The sequence below is a fragment of the Sceloporus occidentalis genome, unplaced genomic scaffold, assembly GCF_023333645.1.
Source record: "Sceloporus occidentalis isolate IW3139 unplaced genomic scaffold, rSceOcc1.0.p SCAF_24, whole genome shotgun sequence".
Taxonomy (NCBI): Eukaryota; Metazoa; Chordata; class Lepidosauria; order Squamata; family Phrynosomatidae; genus Sceloporus; species Sceloporus occidentalis.
In genome coordinates this window covers 9,003,321-9,024,398 of record NW_028317004.1, presented here as the reverse complement: position 1 = coordinate 9,024,398, position 21,078 = coordinate 9,003,321, and the positions used below count along the sequence as shown (strand labels likewise).

Genomic DNA, 21,078 nt, shown 5'->3' with positions numbered 1-21,078 from the left:
AAGAACAGCATTGGCTCAAAAACTAGAATTGTGCAAATACTTGGAGCCTTTTCTTCAGATTACATACAATTTACCCTGCCAAAATATACTGTACCAATTCTTCCACAGTCAGTTTAGAACGTTTTCCTCTTCTTTATAATCAATAACCCTTCGAAGGTCACAAACAGAGCTTTGCAGGAAAAATAGTCCTGCTCTAGTGCTGCTCAAATGTTTTCAGCCTCTTGGAGAACATCTACAATGTGTATACATTATTATTATTTTATATGTGTAAGGAAGCTGTTCTACTTAAAACATGAAACAGAGAACTTTGTTTTAAAACAGGGAATGCCAAACACACACTTGCGTGTTTTCTGTTTATTTCAAATACATAATAATGATGTCACAATACACTCATTTTCAAGTGATGCAAACCAACCCCCTCTAGCATAATTTTGAGCAGACTTCGTCTCAGCATGGGAGACACTGGATGATATTACAATAAAAAAATGATTAATTGCATTACTCATTAAATTATTATTCAAGAAACAGCAGCCTTTTGCCCACAGGCAACCTCCTGGGTTTCCTGATGCAGAGATTTCCCTCACATTATATTTAATGATCGTTATAATAATAATAGAACTCGTGTCATTTAGTATCCAGCACTAACTTGTCAGAGGAACCTGTTTACCTGAACATAGGCCTGTTGGACTGAAAGCTTAGGGGTATCACGAGGCTGGAGGAGTTGGCTCTTGTAGGAAAGGGCTTATGAGGGTCTAAGACGTTGATGTGAACCTGCCACTTTCTCTAAATCCTTAACATTATATTTCTGTAAGCTAAATAAACTAAAAGAGTAGAAATATTAGAGCAAGGATAATCTAAAAATCGAGGGTCAGAGGTTTAGCTGTAATGTAAGGAAATTTTACTTTACTGAGGGAGTGGTAGATTAGTGGAACGGCCTCCAAGAGGGAATTAAGGTAGAAAAGCATTTTTAAACAGGCAGTTAAGCTTTTTGAAAGGTAGCGCTTCTATACTACGAGCCCTGTCAGTTCCCAAATTGAATCCCTATCAACAAGCACAGACGTTAAGAAATGGCATTTCCGTTCCCAGGCATTCCAGTTCAAGGCTGTATTCGGCATATAACTCCTATCAAGAAAACATTACGAGGTTTCCTGAGGTTATGTTTATATCATAAAACAATCTGAAATGTAACATATTGCAGCCTGTCTTTTAACTGAGAGTTGTTTACCCTTTTTTCTCGAGGCGAGCTTAAATGTAACACATTAGTATATATGCAGGGTTTCTATTTCTCAGCTTTTTTTTTTAAGTAAATATCTGTGCTTGACAGGGCCTAATGCACGTTACTTCTCTCCACATGTTGACTTCCTAATACTGACAGTCCTACCCTAGCATATTGTGATTAATGAGCCTGACCCAGCGTGGTCTTGAATTTGGAACATCATGTTAGCTATTGAAGTTTTCCTGCCTGTTGGTGGTCTCATGGCCTTCTTATTTCTTTCTTAAGATAGATGGAGGACCTCTGTGAAAGCAAATGCTTTATAGCTGAAACCCTTGTTTCAAATCTCTCTGGTAATTATGCTTAAACATCTCAACTCCTGTCAACAACTTCCTTTTGAAAGGGCCCTGATGGATTTTCCAGCCAGGGAGCTTTCTCTAGGTATTATCCACTCGCTCGTCTGTTATCCAAGTGAAGAAAATATAAATCACACCGCAGTGCTTACGTAGGGATGATTTGAGAGGAACGTGTCTATTTGACACTTTCTGTTTCGCCCTTGTTACTGTGAATGTATTGAATTTGGCATTTCTTCAAATTAACATAAATTCGACGTTGAAGATATTCCCGGCTGGGTTCCAGTTTTTTTTTCTTTCTCTTCAATGTGTCTTACATTCCCAGTAAGAAGCCATTGCCAACATTATTTGTACTGAAGAGGAGCAGAAAACGTATTGCGTTTTACAGGACTGTTCAGTAGGCGCCTCTAAAAAAAAAACCTTTTTCCTTAAACCTATTTTTGTAATAGAAATGATTAACATCACGCCGTCTCTGTCTCACTGGGTGGTCATTTATACTAGAGACAAGAGGCTCTATGTGTATGCCGAATTTTGTTGAAGAAATATTGATATTATATATATATATATATATATATATATATATATAGATCTTTAATTTATCAGTTATAATAAGTAGTAATATTAAATAAAACTAAGTATCTTATCTCTGTCAGGCAGAAAATGAATATGATTATCGATAACCATGTTTTTTTTCTCCTCACATTGAAGTCCAAGGTTATGAAACGTAAAAGAAACTTACATTTATGTTTAAAAGGTATATGTACATTTATGTATAAAAAGTGGAAACAAAATAGCAATTAGGGAACTTATTTGCTAAAATATTACTCTGGTTTGCCGTGGAGTATCAGTGCCAAATGAAGAGTTTATGGGAAATTCTTAAATAGGAGAAAACTCACAGCTTTGGCAGCTTTTAGATTTACTGTATTGCCCTAACTACCATTTGCAAAATTGAGCCCTTACATACATACTAAAGAAATATCTAAATTGAAACATGGTGGTCCTTTAATAGATTGAGCCTCATACGGACCTGAAGGTGACAGAGAACCATTCTGTTCCATGCTTGGGTCCTGCTAGACCTCTGTATCTTTTTTGGGGGGGAAAATATCGCTATTTAGAGTTTGTAATTTTAATATGTTATTCGCTTCAATGTTTGTTATGAAGTCTTGTGTATTTCCCATAGCCACAATTCCCCTTAAAATGTATTCTAAATCACATTATATTTGGTTCTGGCGCCTTTATGCAATTTATCAAAAATTAAACATCGCAAAAATTCCATCAGCTATGTAAAGCCATGGGAGCAGTTATTCCAGCTTACTTTGTAGCAATATTCTTGAATTAGATCCAGTAAATAATTTTAAAATGTGGCTGTATAGGCTTCTTGAGGCTTAAATGGTTTATTTTAAACATTTCATTCCAGTACACTTAGCTTCTTCACCAATGCCAGAACATCTGTATTCAAATCTCTGTAAGCTTATTACAAATCCGATATTTTTTTTTAACAATACTTCCGCAGTTCATTTTGGAACAGGCTTCAATTTTTTTTTTTTTTGTAAACATTCCTGGATTGTTACGGCACCAGCTGCTGTCACATGACGACTTTATTTTCACTGCCTGTTTTCATAAGGTTGAGGATCAATATATCACTTTTCCACCGTAACCACCATGGGATATAATGGACTCATTTCAGTGACCTGCCTAAAAGCTAGGCTTTTTTTGTTCTGAAAATCATGATTGAACACTAAAATAACGTCTATCATGATTACATTTGTGTATCGAATATTGGTAAAAAAAAAAAAAGGGAAAATTTGTGGTTGGATAAGAAGTCATACCAAAGAAAGTGACTTGTGATTGTGGTATGGTTGATAAGTAGTTGTAACTGCTAATTCAGTGACATGTCATTTAGCATAGTTGATTTAGGGGTCTTATTTGATGCCACAATCACTACAATCAATGTGCTGACATTGAAAGGGTAAGATTGTCACTGGTATAATTATTGCTAGATGTTTATGGTATAGAATATATGTGTAAAAATGCATTATGTACCGCTATACTCTGTCCACCCCATAAAATTGTAATTACCTGTTTGCCCCTCTCCTAGCCCTCAAGGCACACCAACAATCCACGTTTTATGAATCTCCCTACTGAAATACAATGTGGTAATTACTAAATTCTGCCCATAAAATTCAGTCGTTTAAAGTGGAAATCCAGTTCGTGTTGAATTTGTTTTCTGCATTATGTTGGATCATCATATTGGTGTCGTGGTGAAGGCAGCATTTTTTTTTTTAGAAGTAACACAAGGACCACATTGTAGTTGTTTAAGAAAAAATAAAACCTTTTGGTACTGGAAAATGTTGGAACACACTGGAAAACAGGAAACTGCAATGCAATTAGAGGCTAAAAATGCATGTTTTCATCCTGTGTGTTTACCAGTGATCGAAGAGTGATTTCTGGCTTTTTTGTTAGCGTTGTAATATATTGAATTATAATAACCATACACAATTCAGTGCTAATTAATTATTGGCAAAATCATTTTCTGAACTCCCTGTACAAAATATGATGTAATACCGAACGTTTAATGGTTTTCCATCATAGTTATCATACGACATAACTTGTAAGAAGAACTACATAACTTGTAAGAAGAGCTACATACTTTTGCACTCAACTGTGTCCACTGCCAATTATGTAGCAATCCAAAAAACAAGTGGACTCACAGGTCTTTTTTCTTAAAATAAAAGTTTGTTTTTTTCTTTCGGATTCATATACTCCATCCAATAAATGTATCTGAGGGAAAAAGACCAGTGAGTCCACTTGTTTATGTGTGTGTGTGTATATATATATATATATATATATATATATATATATATATATATTATGCATTGTTTCCATTACTTAACCTAATCGGGCAATTTGGAATAAACAATAAAAAGTGAAACAAAAGACAATATGGATATTTCAGTCTAAGACAAGAACACAAAGTCCCAACGTATGTGGCTTTTTTTTACCTATTTTTCATATACCTGCTGTTTTAGATATAGCATTACAGCACAACATAGAGTTGTTAATGCAAAAGCCTGAGCATTCCACCTACAGACAGCTGTTTTGATCTCTTTAGTGCACAAAGAGAACAACTCTGGCCAACAATTCTATATGTAAAAGTCCTCCACTGAACAAAGCACAGAAAACAAAATAACACAAATTACACGTTCTTTTTCAGATTACCACAGATCTCCGCCAGCGCTGTACAGACAGCCATACTGGGACCTCAGCATCCGCACCTATGGCAGCAGGAATTATAGCTCTGGCGCTGGAGGCTAAGTAAGTATCGATCATACGGACAGACATGATAACAAGACAGCTCACACGGCTCTTGTTCACATGCATTTTGATGGTTTGTGTTAAGAGCATGGAAACTAAATAACCATACCATGTTATGTCCATTAGTCAAATAAAGTACGGATTCCAGTGCAAAAAAGTAGTACTTAATGCTCTATAGGAAAACTGTGGTATGAAATATAGAGCATATGAAGGTCTTATAATTCGGAAATTGACTTATTGAATGTGCATGTACACAGTGTTTATACTACTTGTATGACAATGTTTAGAGAGCTCTGTGTCATTTATCCCACTTTCCTGTAAAAAATATCACTTAAAATAACAAATCAGGGAATGACGACACATTTATAAATATTATGTAATCTAGTCTATGCATTTTTATTGGTAGGAAACTGCCATTTGAAATTCTGAGACATGAAGCTGCTCATACTCGGAACATGTCCTTCCCTCTCCCACTCTGTATTGAGATTGAGAGAATTGAGCTCTGTAAAGTAAGAAAAACAGACAAAAATTGTTGAGAGAGGCAGAGACATAGAGATGTGAGCATAAAGACCATATACAGAACTCTGTAAAGAAACGGGCTCATACAGAGACAGACATAGCTGAAAAGCCGAGGCTGTATATCAGAATGCTGATCATTAGACAGCATTACTTTGTTAAAAAAAATATAAAAAAAATAAAAGTTTATTTTGGTAGGATTCATTCTTTAGCCGCATCAAAAACACTGTTTCCCTTTATTAAGTACATTACTTTATAAATCTACTGTATAGATCTAAAAATAATAATATAATTTAGATCAGGACCATAGCGGACATTTTTTCTTGCTGTTTTAGAACTTTTAAAGATTTCAATATTTCAGAAAGAATATGTTCTATAATATATCATAGTAATAGTAATAATAATAATAATGGTAGGAATAACAATAATAATAAAAATAATAATAAAATAATAGTACTAATAATATAAACTTATTTGGTCTATGATTGAGTTTACAAGTTATATAAACTCATGAAAAGCTTTAAAGTTGTAAAGTGGTGTCTTAAAATGTAGTTGTATTTTCGTTTCAGCATAGCTGAGCACAATTCATAATGTGGCTGAACTAAAAGAGAAACTGGAATGTTAATAAGACTATTGTTTATATTCTATAACCAACTATGACAGATTATAATTCAATTATGTTCCCATAACCATTTGCTACTGCAAATAATACCTCTCCTCCATCATCTGGTTCGCGGAAACAAATAAATGTTAGTCCCACATGTTTCTTGCTTAACTATGTAATTCTGTTGGGGTTTTTTTTTGTCTAGCTTAGTTTCTAATTACCTCTAGCACAGGAGGTTTGGTTTGAGCATTTAAATGTGAGAAAAGACATTTTTATTACTTCTGGCTAAACTGCATTTTTGTGTATGGAGGCCTGTGTTCAGCAAGTCATGACTTGTGCATATTTATCAATTTTACATTTAGATTAATAGAGGTGTAAAGGGTATGGGCTCTGTGTGTGCTTTAAATAATAATTCCTGTCCATTATCTTACATTTGCAGAAATACCAAACCAATTTTAATAGTATGATTGACCATATTTGCTGCCTGACATTGTGATATCATTATTGTATTACCGTCTAAATAGACGAATCCATCGTGTAGTGGATATTTTAACAAACCAGGAAAGGGGAGGGTTTTGTCCTCTTTCCGCACAGCCGTTAAGTTAGAATAGCAATCTGTTACTATAAAAAGGCCATTTATGTTTATATACTAGCACAGTTTGAACATACTGCATTTCAAAGTGGAATTCAATGGCACCATTTTTCAAATTTTGGATCCTTGAGTCCTACAACTGATAATAAACATTGAGAATTACAACAAAAAAAAGTTGTTGTCTCTTTAAGAAGTCTGCGTTGGAACTAGGATAGGCCTTAGATAAAACTTCAGATGTCTTTCATTTCAAAATATTTGAAATATTTAAAGGGCCATCTCAAGCCATCAACCCTGTGAGTGTTATTGGGATTTTATTCTACTGGGGTGTTGGAATCCATCCAACAAATATAAATGGACACAGTGAAAAAAAACAACGACAGAACAGACATGAATTAACCTAGTTTTGTGGTGTATATTACCCATTTAAAGACATGTGTAATATACTGAATCGTTTGGTGCTTGGTATCATGAAGTTTCCTTCTTCAGTGTAACCTAATGAAAATGTCTAAATGAAAGAAGGCTGAGCTTGATGGACTTCTTGTGACTCTTTTCAACCTAAATTACTATATCCCTATAAAAGCAGGTGGTTCAGTTATTAGATTCAAGTTTGTCTGCAAACTGTTAATTTAGGGTGTTTGAATCCTAATCGTGTTTACTTTGCAGTCTTTTGGTTAAAAATCACGTTAGATCATTTTGAACTTCTTGGGAACTCTGCTGAAGTTGGCTGTGAAAACCATATCTTGAACCTTAGCTCTAAATTGGAGACCAGCAAAAAGCCCCTAATAGCATACTTATCCATACTGTTTTGAGTACTAATTTGACAAAGCAGAAACAAGGATTGCCTGAAGGAAAGAAGAGAACTCTGTTTAATCTGTTTAAACTAGAGAAACCTTCACTTCTCCCCATACACTGTTCACCTGGACATTATTCATGAAAATAAAAAGTGAGACAAATTCAACAGTGTAGCTTACGAGTTACCCTTTAAAGTTACAATCCGAACCAAGTTTCCATTTTTCCACCCATTTCTGCATATGGAAATTATTTCTTAATCGAGAATGCTTATTTTTTTCCCTTTTATCGCTAGTAGTCTAGTTGAACTAAGATTAATGACCTGCATTTCCTGCCTTAGTGGCGATGTATTAATCTTCCGTAAAGTAAACTTTTAACTGTTCACCATGTTTTTAAAGAAAGCTATCAAAAACTAGTTAATGATGCGAGTGTGAAATATTCGTACTTATGCATGATCACGTATATGAGCGGTTTGGATTTGCAAACAAGTATAAATCACTGTCTGTACCTGATTAATTATCCAATTCAAAATGTGATTGGAAACAACAGTATAATCCACTAACTCATTAAACTCAAGGTATGGATGTGTAAGTGTTCAAATAAATATATAATCAGGACAAGACTTTAAAGGGCATTTGTGAATGGAGATCCAATATGCCCTCCTGCACTATAAAATAAAATTAGCATTTTGGTAAATGTGAGTGACAAACTTGATGGGAAATTAGGTTAGTTGACTGGATGGAAGGCTCAGTCAAGACACTGCGCATGTATTGCTCATTATTATGTCTGTTTTTTCCCTACAGCCCATTTTTAACCTGGAGGGATGTTCAACATATAATTGTCAGGACCTCTCGCCAGGGACACCTCAATGCACCTGACTGGAAGACCAATGCTGCAGGACACAAGGGTAAGATATGAACCATTCCCCTACATTTACTTACTCACAATTGTATGTATAGATGTAGGTTAGTTTGTTTTGGATACAAGATCATACAATCCATACTTTCCTTCAGTTCCTTTTTTGTTACTTTTTACACAAATTCCTTGCCATAATTAAGGATTAGGTAAGAACAGGGCTTTCACTGCTTAAGGAGCAATCAGGCAGAAGTATGAACTAACGTTTTCTGTACCAACCACGCATCTGGTAGAAGGTTGGCAAAGATAACCCAGGGAGCCAACTTCATATCTCAAATGTGGTGGCACTGTAAGGTCCTCTCTCCATGATTGAAAACCTTCAATCGTGTTTACTAGCTACAGTTGTGTTAAACATGAGACTACTGTTAAACAGAAACACCTCACATTTACAGTAATGTTCATTTAAGGAGATTTCCTGAATGATAAGAAACACTAGATGTCCAACTCTTATATAAGAATGCAAGCACCAATTTCCAAGCAGTAGATTGCACTGGAGACCATGAAAAATGTCCAATGTGTATCACTGTACCTTTAAAATACAAGTCAGATTTTCTGCATACACTTGGAAAGTGTACTTGTTAAGCGAGATGTACTTTTAAGACAAACATCTTATCTCATATGGTATCCCTTTAAAATATATTGGTGTAATCAAATATGCTATAGTCTAGTACAAGAATGAAATGTTACCAACATTCAGCATATATTCAGGCTGAAGATTCCTTGGCCACTTCTTATTAGACATTTTGGGCATATCTATGATTTATATTTCTATTACTCCAAACAAATATTTTGTAAAATGTGACTAATGCATATTTCCTGCAAATCAACACCATCTGCTACATTTTCACCCTGGGAAGCTTTTCAAATAATGTTGTAGCTTTGGTTTCATATATCATTCATCCAAATGCTCCTTTTTTTATTTTACATTGTATAACCTTAATGCAGTAGAACATATCGAGAGGAAGAAGCGTGTTGTGTCAAAGGTGATGATTATTGTACAACCAAATGCATCATTTTTCATCAAGTAAAACTGAAAACAAGTCAAGTTATTTAGCCTTGGGTGAGAACACTCCGGTGTGTAGTCATATCACAGGATCCACAACTATATGCGAAGGAATGAGAAATCATTGTGGCGTCTCCATGTAGCGTGCAGCCGGGGAAAAAAAGTGTCCAGGTATCCAGAGACACAAGAACATTTGTCATGAAATCACCAATCTCTTTCTAAGTAAATTAATAAAAATAAAAAAGAGCCCTCACACACAGACATGCAAAAGAAGGTTTTATTGCAGAGTTCCGTTTTCTGTTTTAATTCGGTATGTGATTTAACTGGTAACTGTTGCCAAAAGTAACAATTAGCACCTACTTTTATGGATGAGCGGATTACTAGAAAGACATTCTCCGGAGTATTATTATGACATGTATTTGGCAGCGAGTTAACAAACAGGAAGGACTGCTACTTTTCTAGCTTACGAATTACAACATTCTTGTTTAAAAAATGAAATGGCCGGACAGCTGATTGGCTTAAAGCAGAGCACACCATCATATGGCAAGGTTTAATATTTAATATAATCATCATAGGTAACAGAACTGCAGTGAGGGGCAATACCACAAAATAAAACACAATTTTCGATTGGTGGGTTGTAAAATAAGATAAAAAGTTAAAGAGAAATGGTACAGAAAGAAGAGGGAGAAGAGATCGTACTAAACATACGAGTGCTGGGGCATTTTAATATATCCACCCAACGGTTTTTTTGCCAGGCTGCTAAAGGGGTTGCACATGCATATCTTCCTAAAATGAAGTATGATCTTTTACACAATGCAATCCAAATGCCTCTCTGTGTGCCAGTTTTTTTAGTTTTTTTTTTAGTACATTGGGCATTTTTAATTTAGTTGAGTTAAATTTGGCTTCCAACTTGCATATGATTGATTCTCGCAAATTTACAAACTAAGAAACACTCATATCAGCCATAGAATATTAATGGTCACACGGGCTGCTTTGTCTATTGTATCATGCAAGTACACAATAGCTATCATGATTTAACCCTTTAACTCAACTGACTGCTTGAATTTTATTAAATGGACTCCTTTGTCCATGAATAGTTTCCTACTATATGTTTCAAAAAGATCTCCTTCATGATGTCATTCAAGGGGACAACCTCCGGAAACAGTGGATTATTTGAATTTAACCCCTTAATGACAAAGCCCATACAAAATGTATTGTTTTCAATGGGTTTAGGGACCGCCCATTGTCCTTAAGGGGTTAATACACAAAAGATGAGTTAGTTTACTTAAATTGTATCTTTGTGTAACAGAAAACATCATGACAATCCCAGCTTATATTGTAAAGTAAATGCTCAAAGCCTAACAAGTTAACCTGTTAACCAATGTTCTTCCAGGCACTGGATGTGCATAGTCTAAACCTGAATTATGTTACGCTTTTTACAGAATGTTGTTTTTTGTTATTTTTAATCTTGGTTAGATGGGATAAATGGATCTCCTTGCCAAAGGTATATCTAGAGAAATAACTTCTGTGCAGAGCTTGATGCGAATGTAATCCTCCGTATATTGTCCTCTACAGGGAACAGTTTGGTTAATGGGTGTTTTTACATCCTAGTTTTGTTCAGACAGTTTTATTGGGATTGATTCAAAGGGCTTTCGTTTTGCAAGCACCCATAAGGAAGATAATTCTGCTGTCCAAAAAAAAAACTGCCTTACCTCTGGTGGCGTAAACATTTACAATCCTATCAGTCCTATTATGATTTGTTTTAATAAAACAGATTTATTCCATAACATTGTAAAAATTTTGACTTAAAATGGGCAGGAATTGGCCATAGTAGAGAGAGAGAATGCATAGATTGCAGTAGTCCTACTAGCTTTATACCAGAGGTGTGATTGGGAATTGGTTGAGAATATAAGAAAAAGTGTATATTCTGAGACTATTTAAGTGACTGTCGGTTCTTACATATCAATAAAAGACATCACATGGTTAAGGGATCTTTAGAGAAATTTGGGATGTCACGCAAATTGGTACAGTGTTGTGGGATGTTGATGTTAGAGATTTGAAATGGTATTAGCATAAAGAAAGTAACACAGAAGAGAGGAGAGGGAAGATTGCAGATCGCAATGTGTAATAATGAATACAATTAATTACTCAACAGGCAATTTGTCAGCTTTTTATAGCTGTTTAGACAACAGAAATGCAAACAGCAGCACATACAGATAAAGAAAGGGCCACATGGTTAAAGTCAGATTCACATAATAAAATACACCGAAACAGATCAAAGTAATGATTTTTAGGTGTGTATTTGAATTCTGGTGGCCAGGTAGAGCAATTAGACAATGGAGAAATGCAAAGTCATGAAGCATGGATTAGGAAAAATGCGTTTGTTTCCATGTCACCGTTTTGTTCTCACATATATACCAGTATACCACACCTCGTGTAATTTTGACTTTCGCCCTGATTTTGCCACGAGCTGAAAACTACTCTGGTAGAGTATGACAAAGAAAATGAATAAATTCCACTGAATAAAGAAATGCTCACCCATGATTTACAATATGCAGCTCCTGTACCTTTGACGTTTCTGTTCTTTGCAGTCTACTGTAGAGAGCTCTAATTTAACAAGGACAGATAATTCATTAATTACCATCATTTAATACATCAGATCACACCAGCGGAGGTATATTTTTAGCAGTGGTGTGATTACTATAATAAGAAAGAGGCTTCAGAGAATAAGACAAATGGCAAATGAATTATATAATAATGGGGCTTTTCAGAGAAGATAGAACATGTAGAAATAATCAGCTGTCAAATATTTAAATAATATAGGCTAATGCTCTGTGCCACTCAAACAGCGGAGGGGCACAGTAACAATCTTCTTAGTGAAGCATCTGGAAGAAAATAGACGTTTTTCTTCGACCTTATCTTACTATGTAGAACATAACCTGCGGGGATCTACCCAGACGCTACTAGACTAATTGCTCACTTATAGTGAAAACCCAACGTAACCTTCGAAAAAAGCTCTGTTTCCTTTTTTCTTTTTCTGTGTAAGAAGCGGTTCCTATTAAATATCTTCCTGAAAATGGCTTCCTTCACATTGCCCATGTTCCGTATAATGCGTATAGCTGTAAACTTTTACATAGTATTTGAGATTTTAACTGTCCAGGCACTAAACAGTGAAATGCTAGAGATGAAGATTCCTACGGAGGCTTTAATCTTCATTTTCAAAAATATACCTTTCCAAAGACTCCCATTTCTGTAAAGAAATGAAGATCATTGACATTACACACATAGCACAGCAAACAGAGTCCCACTTAATGAAAGCCCAGGTTAAGGCATCCAAGTAAATCCACAAGCACATGGCCCGCTTCCAGTTAAATTAGATGATGTACAAGTCCATTATGCTTATCTAATTATGTTCATTTTTATGTGTTTAATTGCATTGTCACAATTGCAAAGGATTTGCTCAGAAGTTTAGTTTTATTTATATTCTAGAGGGGAGGTCATAAACCCTGCTTTCCAGATATACTTAAGAACTGAGATTTTCCTTATCAGCCATGTGGTATGTAACAAAACCTCATATTTGAGCAGAAGATGCTATAACTCTCTTAGCACCAAAATCAGTGTTCTTCTTAAAGGGGCACTGTCATTATCAAAGCTCTTAACATTAGCAAATTCATATGAAACTACATGTACCCTGTTATTTTTTGGGCAATTAACCTTTTTAATTCGGTGGCAGTCTGTGGCAATATCCTGTCCCAAAGCTCTATTTCTTCCATTCAGCCACTCTTACCAAGGATGATGAGCCAATCAAAATAAACCAACAACTTCACAACATGGCAGAGAAGTTCATGGGGAGGAATTATCATGAGTTAGGATACCTATTTCCATATTATACACATTACTGTGGATTTCAAAGAGTTTTTATTGAGTTTAACAACCCAGGCATGTGTTTATTTAGTGTATGAAACCGTAACATATAGATCTTGTGAAAAGTGACAAATGTGTTTTAGTGTTACAAGTGGGTATTGGCAAAGTGCCAATACATGTGACAAGGTTAGTGACATATGACAACGCAAAATCTGCAAGTCTTTTTTTTCCCCTTAAACCAGCTCTGAGGTCTACAGATCCAGTCTATGACTTACCAGATGGTTCTTTTAGCAAAGAGAGACATTCTTCAACCGTGGAAGAATAACAACCTATATACGATGTGTATAAAAAGCTAAGAATTAAGCAGCAGCTTGGTATGAGATGCTTAGCTCATATAGCAAAGGTAACATTGCTGACTGTGCGTTTTCATATTGCTTTTTTATAATCCACCCAGAAACACAGGCTACCTTGAAACAGACTTAGATGTTTGCCAACACAGCTCATGCTTTCTAGGAAAGGATCTGCTTTGTATTTCAGGAAGCAGCTTAAAAAGCATTAGCTGTTATCATAGTATGAGATGTACAGGGTACATTACAAAAGGAACTACGTCTTCCATGCACCCTTCCACTAGCTTTCATTTGCGGACAAACATAGGAGGTAACCTAATGGTACCTCTCCCCACCGATTCAGTGTCTCAGGGGTATGTGGTGATTGCTGATTAACACAGTATAGCATATTTTTCCTAGGGCTAAATTGAATGTTCATATTTTTTTATATTTTACTTTTACTAAAAAATATCCTTTGGGTTTTCTAAGATACACATGCTTGTGAGTGGCTCACTATGGTAAAAAATCTAATAATGCCTGGTTACCAAGGAAACTAAAAGTGATAAAAATCTAAGCCCTGGTATTTTTTTTTATAAAAAGATCAGTAAGGTTTCTTGACCTTGAGCTGCTCAGGGAGAGATTATGAAAACCATTCAAGAATAAAACATGATACTGGCCTTACATCTTTTGGTCTTAGACAGCACTTTAACTAGTTAATAGGCATAAGTTTCCCGACTCAGATCATTTACTGTCAGAATGCTACACCATGATGAAAAAGAAGTCTACAGGAGAATAACTCTGTTCAATTATGATCCTTCTTACAGCAGCAGAAATGACTCAACAAAAGGATGGATTTTACTAGAAACACACATTACCGATTCAAGAAGAATGTCTACAGAGAACCTAAAAATTCTGAATAAATGGCCAAAACAGTGGTTTTTAGTTTTAGTAGAGGTTTGGTTTTCAACTCTTATGTATTTAACCCCTTAATGACAAAATGGCTCAAAATGCATTGTTTTCAATGGGTTTAGGGACCGCCCATTGTCCTTAAGGGGTTAAAAAAGTTAAAGAATATTTAAAAACAATATTTTGTGGACTAGACCTGACACTTTCACTTGTAGAGACGTTTCCATCCTTGCAGATGGCATCAGTGATGTTATTCTTTTTCAGAGGTAGCTGACAGGTGTCCTAGCAGTGTACATCTGGTATGTACCCAAAAACAAGTTACCAAAAGCTGTGACTCCAAAAACTCACTAGGGATGTTTAGTATTTCTGCCCCTAAAGATTTAGTGAAGACAGGCTTAATATAACACATTTATGAAGACTAACACAAAAATGTCATACTGTTATTTCATTAAGGACACTTACAGAATTTCAAATTTTGTTGAAATGTGTTTTTTATTTGCTACAATATTAATTGATATTCCAATTAAGACCAAAGACTGATTCTGTCTTTAGGATTCTTTATGTAATTTGTGAGAGATTAACTTCAGATACCTGTGTATCTCTATTACCAGACGCAGAAAAGAGGAATTTGTTTGGAATGTGTCCTTTTATATCATGGAGGGGTTTTGCAGAATAGTTCACTGTAGTCTAGTCTATGATATCTAAACAGATATATATCTAAATGCCCAAACGATTATGTATTTTGATTTATCACAGACTGTCATGCGACCCCGTCCCAAGAATTTAATTTATTTAAAAAAAAAACATATTTAGATCTGTCCCTCTTGTATCAAGTCACTTTACTTCTAAAATTAGAGTTTGGAGAAGTACAGTTCTGTAACATAAATAGAAGTGGAAGCCTTTTGCACTCCCAGCTGTAGTTGTGAAACTCTGGTGTTATAGATCTCACATTTTAAAAGCTATTATGCTTGTTGATTAAAGTCACAACTATTGTTATTCTCTATGGTGTGAATTGTTGCAGGATATCAAACAGCTGTCATCATCAGCTCATTAGCAGGGACAATAAACTTAGAAAATATATGGATTTCACATAAGGTAACATGAGTTTAAATTAATGTGTAAATTAATCTGTAATACAAAAGCAGGCAGAAGACAAGTTTCTTCACCCAAAATCTCAATACTGCACCAAAAGCAAAAGTAGGGCCCCAAATAATCTTTAGAAGTCTTAACTATTTCTGTTGAGCTATCAAATTCTGGGACTAAAACACACAATTTGATTGGGCGAGAGGGCGAAACAAACTAACAACCCTGTCAAACTATGCTGAAATTGTTGATAATAATGATGCTAGACACCCGAAAGTGTTGGTAATAAGTGATAATGATTATGCTAGACATCAGATATCAGTCCTTTTTATGTTACCACGATGTATGCCACCGAAAGAAATAACAATGACCAATCAACAGTAGAACGCAAGAATATATTGCTCTCTTTGTGCAGGCTGTTCCCCTACCATGCCTTTTATTTAATTAAAGAAAATAAAATGCTTCCCAGAACTCAGATGGTGTTGCATCTCGCTTGGTCAATCTATAAATAGGTCTTGTCTTTTTATGTATTAGTTATAGTAAAATCTCCAAAAGGTTTCTAGTGGATGTACATTTCTCGGTGTCTGTCTTGTGCAGTGACTTAATGAGGTATTATTTCCAGGACCTGATTGTTATTTATGCAATTAAAGTCTTGCATAGGAGGGGCGATATGATCTTAGGAGAAAACCATGTTTCTTTTTATCTCTGACAGTGAGCCATCTCTATGGATTTGGTCTGATGGATGCCGAAGCTATGGTGATAGAAGCAGAGAAGTGGATGACTGTCCCAACACAGCACATTTGTGTAGAGAACACGGACAGACAGATAAAGTAATACTTTTAATGGTTTCAGCCACAAACTAAAATAGCCTCTTTAATGCAGCTTTTTATGTTCACACTTTAAATAGCCTTTCCTTCCTGAGCTATCGTAAAGTGCAGGTAGTGAACTTAATATTACAAACATACTGTTTATTAGTGATAATTTATTCTTGGATTTATGCCATCCCGCAGACTGCCCCTGTTTGATGGAAGTTAAGAAGGATCTCCAAAATCAGAATTAATTTTATAGACTCTGCAACATAATCGTGTTCTGTTTTATACAGACAGCGAGGTTCAATCTAATTCACAGTCCTTGTTATTTTCAAACTGAACTATGCAAAATTCATATAAAAGGAGCTGCAGGTACATCCTAGTTCTAGAATGGAAACTGTGTTTCAGAGAGTTCGTACTACACCAATTAAAATGAATGGCCTGCTTAACAAACATAGATAGATATTAGCTATTCAAAAGTACTGAAATATATCTAAATAAGTCATTCAGCAATGCTGAAGCATGATTTTAATATATGTATGTATATCCTAATGACAACACGGATTCATATAGACCTTTCTTCACCATTTAATGCTTTGCAGAACAATTCGCCCAGACAATGTTGTCCGTTCCATCTATAAAGCCACAGGCTGTGCAGACAACTCTAATCACCATGTTATTTACTTGGAGCATGTTGTGGTGCGCATCACTATCACACATCCGCGGCGTGGGGACCTTGCAATCTACCTGACTTCACCGTCAGGCACCAGATCACAGCTGCTGGCTAACAGGTAAGGTCTTCCATGGTGATACAATGGCCTACATCTTCTGCTTTGTGTTGTAAACAAAGATCCCACTGACTTCAGGACACCATATGAGTAACAAGTTAAATCATCATTTTGTTTATACCTTTCTGGAAGGCTGTTGTTAAAAGGTAGTTTGAAGAACAGACAAACTCACATCTTAGCTCTGAGGATAAGGTCACTTTTGTTATCAAGTTGTCAATATGCTTTGTAAAAATAATCCTGTCTCTAGAATTAGTCTATGGCTAAAATGTGCTCTACAAAGTAATTGCGTATTCTAGAATATTGACAGCTATGTATTCTGTTAAGCATCATGTTTCATGTACTTTAAGGTGATGGCATTCTCAAATTAACCAACAAATGACACATATTGCTCTGTTACTTCTACGTTTCGTAGTTATCTATATACTTAAGAGTCTGTTTAAAGCTAGCAATTTCTAATACAGTGAATGCAAAGCATTTTCCCACAAATATAAGACCTAAGGCATCGTTATTCTTAAACTGTGTTTCCAAAAGTCCACTGAATTAGTAGTGATGTTGACCTAGCATTCAGTTTAGTTCATTGGCTCTTTTTAAAACAAAATAAAACTGGTTCCTTTAATGTTGATCATAATAACTCTTTGAAGTACACAAGGTGGTACTAACCTATCTTTAAGATAAATCTGTTTCCTTTGTCACAAGTAGGAAAACTTTATAGTCAACAGCAAACCTGGAAAGAATGTTTTATTTTAAAAATATTTATAATATTAACATTAAAACCATTTAATCCTTTATTTGAACAACTTGTCATTTCTGTTCCTATTATATCCTCATTTTGTACCAGTTCTATCCATATCGTGAGTATCCATTTGTAATACTCATTCCCCAAATGAGTGTTCTTCCAAAATTTCCCCATGGCTCAATGCTTTAGTAACACACTCACAAACCTATTTGTGTGCTCAAGGGCAGGTAACTTTTGGCCTACGTTTCGATGACTGCAACCAATTGGAGGAATTTCAACCCTAATTTTGAAAACCCTTCCATTAACTGTACATCCTAAAAGTGTAGTTACTGTTTCATAGCTCACCAGATTTCTATTTAATCCCTTTATGTAAAATATGAGCTGCACGAATGATTTAAAAATCATTGTTGCCCTGCATGTTTTTTTAACTTTCCCATTGAAAGGGATCTTTTGCTCACCTTAGTTCACGGGTTTGTTTTTGTTGCATTAAGATATGTATTGGTCTCATCTTTTTTATATTTAAAAAACATGTCCAGGCAACATTTGTATCTTAATCTAGGCAGAAGTATTAACAATGACAATGAGATCTGCTAATACGGTAGAAATAAATATTAAGCAACACTGTGTATGTAATACAAAGCAGTCCCTCCAGCTGTCGCTTTCAAATGTCCCCCTGTGCATCTCACCTCTGCAACTGATTGGTATGCATGGAAGGTAGACGGCTACATGTACTTATCTTATTTTCAGCCGCGCTAGTTGCAGAGAAGTAATTACTTCACTCTTGGCGGTCAGATGTGTGAGAAAGAATAAACTTAAAATGTACCAGTGCCATATAATGCGGGGGAATTGTGGAATGCAGATCGCTGGACTTCTCTTACAAGATTGAAAAGATAAACTAATACGCATTATTGCTTTCCTGGCTGACGTTTGAAGCCATCTTGTGTGACATCGACATAGAAACTGATGGCAGATAGGAGACATTAGGCCTATCTAGTCTACCCATTTATTCCCCAGCTATATATTGTACGCAAAATCAATGTTTCACAAATGTTTCACTTCAAACACAAGAGCCTAATCATGTCTCCTCATCACCATACCTGAGAAATTTGCAGCCTAGCTCTGATCGCTTTATATTTGTATGGGGAGGGCCATAAGCGGGGAGTGGGCCTTTCTAAATGCTGCTCCTGCGACACAGAGCTTTTGGGCCGTGACCTAGAGAAGCAACACTTCACCCAGCGTCTCTGGCCCTGGTATGCCCTTCACCTATGTGGGTAAATACAATTCTTAATACCAAAATATTACATATAAATTTGATTAAACAAGTGCAAGGCATTTACGTAGATATATAGTATCACATTTTGGATTTTATCACACCCTGCCATAGCTTAAGAGGCATAACTATTGTTGTTGTTTATTGTTACGTATGTCTTCCTTTATCGTTCCTTGCATTCTAATATTTTTAGAACTGGCCATTGGAGTTGGGTTAGTAAAATCTTGGTTGATGGCTAAAGAGGAACCATCTCAGTCACAGCTTTAACCCTAATTAGATGTATTTAATTAAACTGTATCTTGTGTGTTTCTCAGTCCTAGTACTTGTTTTCAAGACATTTCATTTAAAAGTAATTGAGCTATTTTTTCCTTATAGAAGCTCTTTCAAAAATCAGTTGTAATGAACATTGGGGAAACTCACAGGAAAAAAGCCATGCTCATGCTGCTGAGTTTCTATGGTATATGTCACATTTACATCACACGACCGCTCACAATGTGGCAAAACTCAATTTTTCATGATACATTAGATGTTGCGCAATGTCAGTGGTTGGAAACTGCCTGTTTCTTCCGACTTCCACTCTTGCCGTTGTTACATTGAGATTTCCAGCAGTAGCTGACAGAAAAGCCATAGATGCATATTTTTTTATGTATATCTCACCCAGCTTTGCCAGAAAACCAAATCAGAACTTAGTGCTTGCTAGGTTACTGCTTGCGCCAAGGATATCTAGCTCAATACCTAATTGAAAATGGATTCTGGTTTTTACAGTTGCTGTGGTAATATGTTTATGTATAATTCAATAAAGAAAACCCTTCAGCTTCACAAAGAAAGCTCGGCTCTAGCCAAGTGTAGTTTTAGCCAAACCATTGTATTCTACAGCATCTTGGGATTGTGTTTTGCAATTACCATCTGCTCTTTGTTGTTGTTTTTGAACTATGCAGGCCTTTAGACACAGATCATAGAGATGACATCCTCAGCGGGTTTTTTTTAATGTAAGCTATAGCAAGCTGAGACTAGCTCAAGATCTGTTCTTCATTATGGTTCGTGATTACCAGATGTAGCCATGGGCCACATGCAAATGCTATGAGAGAAAATTAAGGAAGACCTCGTGCAAAGCAAATGTACTTGGGCGTTATTAGCAAAATGAGCAACTGCACTGACATTTAGTGTTCCATGCATCAAATAATAAACTTATTTAATTTGTTTTGGAATACAGATGAGCCGAAACTGGCTTCTGTATGTCGTGTGGCTTAATTGCTTTTAACAGAGAAATACTTTCAAGAAGCAAAACACAGTGTAATTAGTTCACTGGATTCCATCATGGTTACAAGTGAATTAAATCTTGAAAACCTTTGCCCAGTGTTCTTGAAAAAGAAACATCTGCTCTGTCAGCTGGTGGAACTTAAACGTAATGGGAGAAATTCATTAAGCAGTGATTATACTTCCTCTTTACAAGAACGAAGGGTTAGTCTTTTGTTCCAATTGAATGTATTTAATTCATGAAAGGCTAAGAAAAAACAAATTATTGGAAAAAATGTCCCCCTTGATTCATACTGCTTGGTAAATGATATATCATCGTGTATTGTGAATACCGTTTCACCTACAGGTGGGAACCAAGCCATATTTTTTCTGCTAAATGAGGACCAGTCATGCTGCTCAGCACGTCCACCAAAGTGGAATAAAGCATCTGTAATTGTTTGTCTTTTCAGACATAACACACTTCAGCAATTTGAGATGCTACTTCTTATATGGTGGAAACCCTCCACAAAAATGCTGGTGATGAGAGCAATCAAATCTGTGGTTGGCGTACAGATAGGCTTTCTAACATCGCTCACAAACTGCAGGGCAGCTTGTACAAGCCCCTGTGGAGAACAGATGTCCAAAGGAATAAAAACATGATTATCCAATAACTACAGGTGTAAAAGAAAATATAGCATTAGTACCCTGCCCAAAGCTTGTCTTTTTCACAGTGTATTTCTGTCACTGTGATTATGTGCAT

The 21,078-nt window shown here is 35.7% G+C and overlaps 1 protein-coding gene across 2 annotated transcripts in view; it reads left to right on the top strand.

Annotated features, from left to right (window-relative positions):
• PCSK5 (proprotein convertase subtilisin/kexin type 5) overlaps nucleotides 1-21,078 on the top strand; it is a 157,876-nt gene that overhangs the window by 69,666 nt on the left and 67,132 nt on the right. For both annotated transcript variants that reach the window (XM_089485066.1, XM_089485067.1), the window contains exons 9-12: nucleotides 4,781-4,881; nucleotides 8,186-8,289; nucleotides 16,192-16,309; nucleotides 16,891-17,079. In XM_089485066.1, coding sequence (XP_089341192.1) covers nucleotides 4,781-4,881; nucleotides 8,186-8,289; nucleotides 16,192-16,309; nucleotides 16,891-17,079 — 512 coding nt within the window. The remainder of the gene's footprint in view (nucleotides 1-4,780; nucleotides 4,882-8,185; nucleotides 8,290-16,191; nucleotides 16,310-16,890; nucleotides 17,080-21,078) is intronic.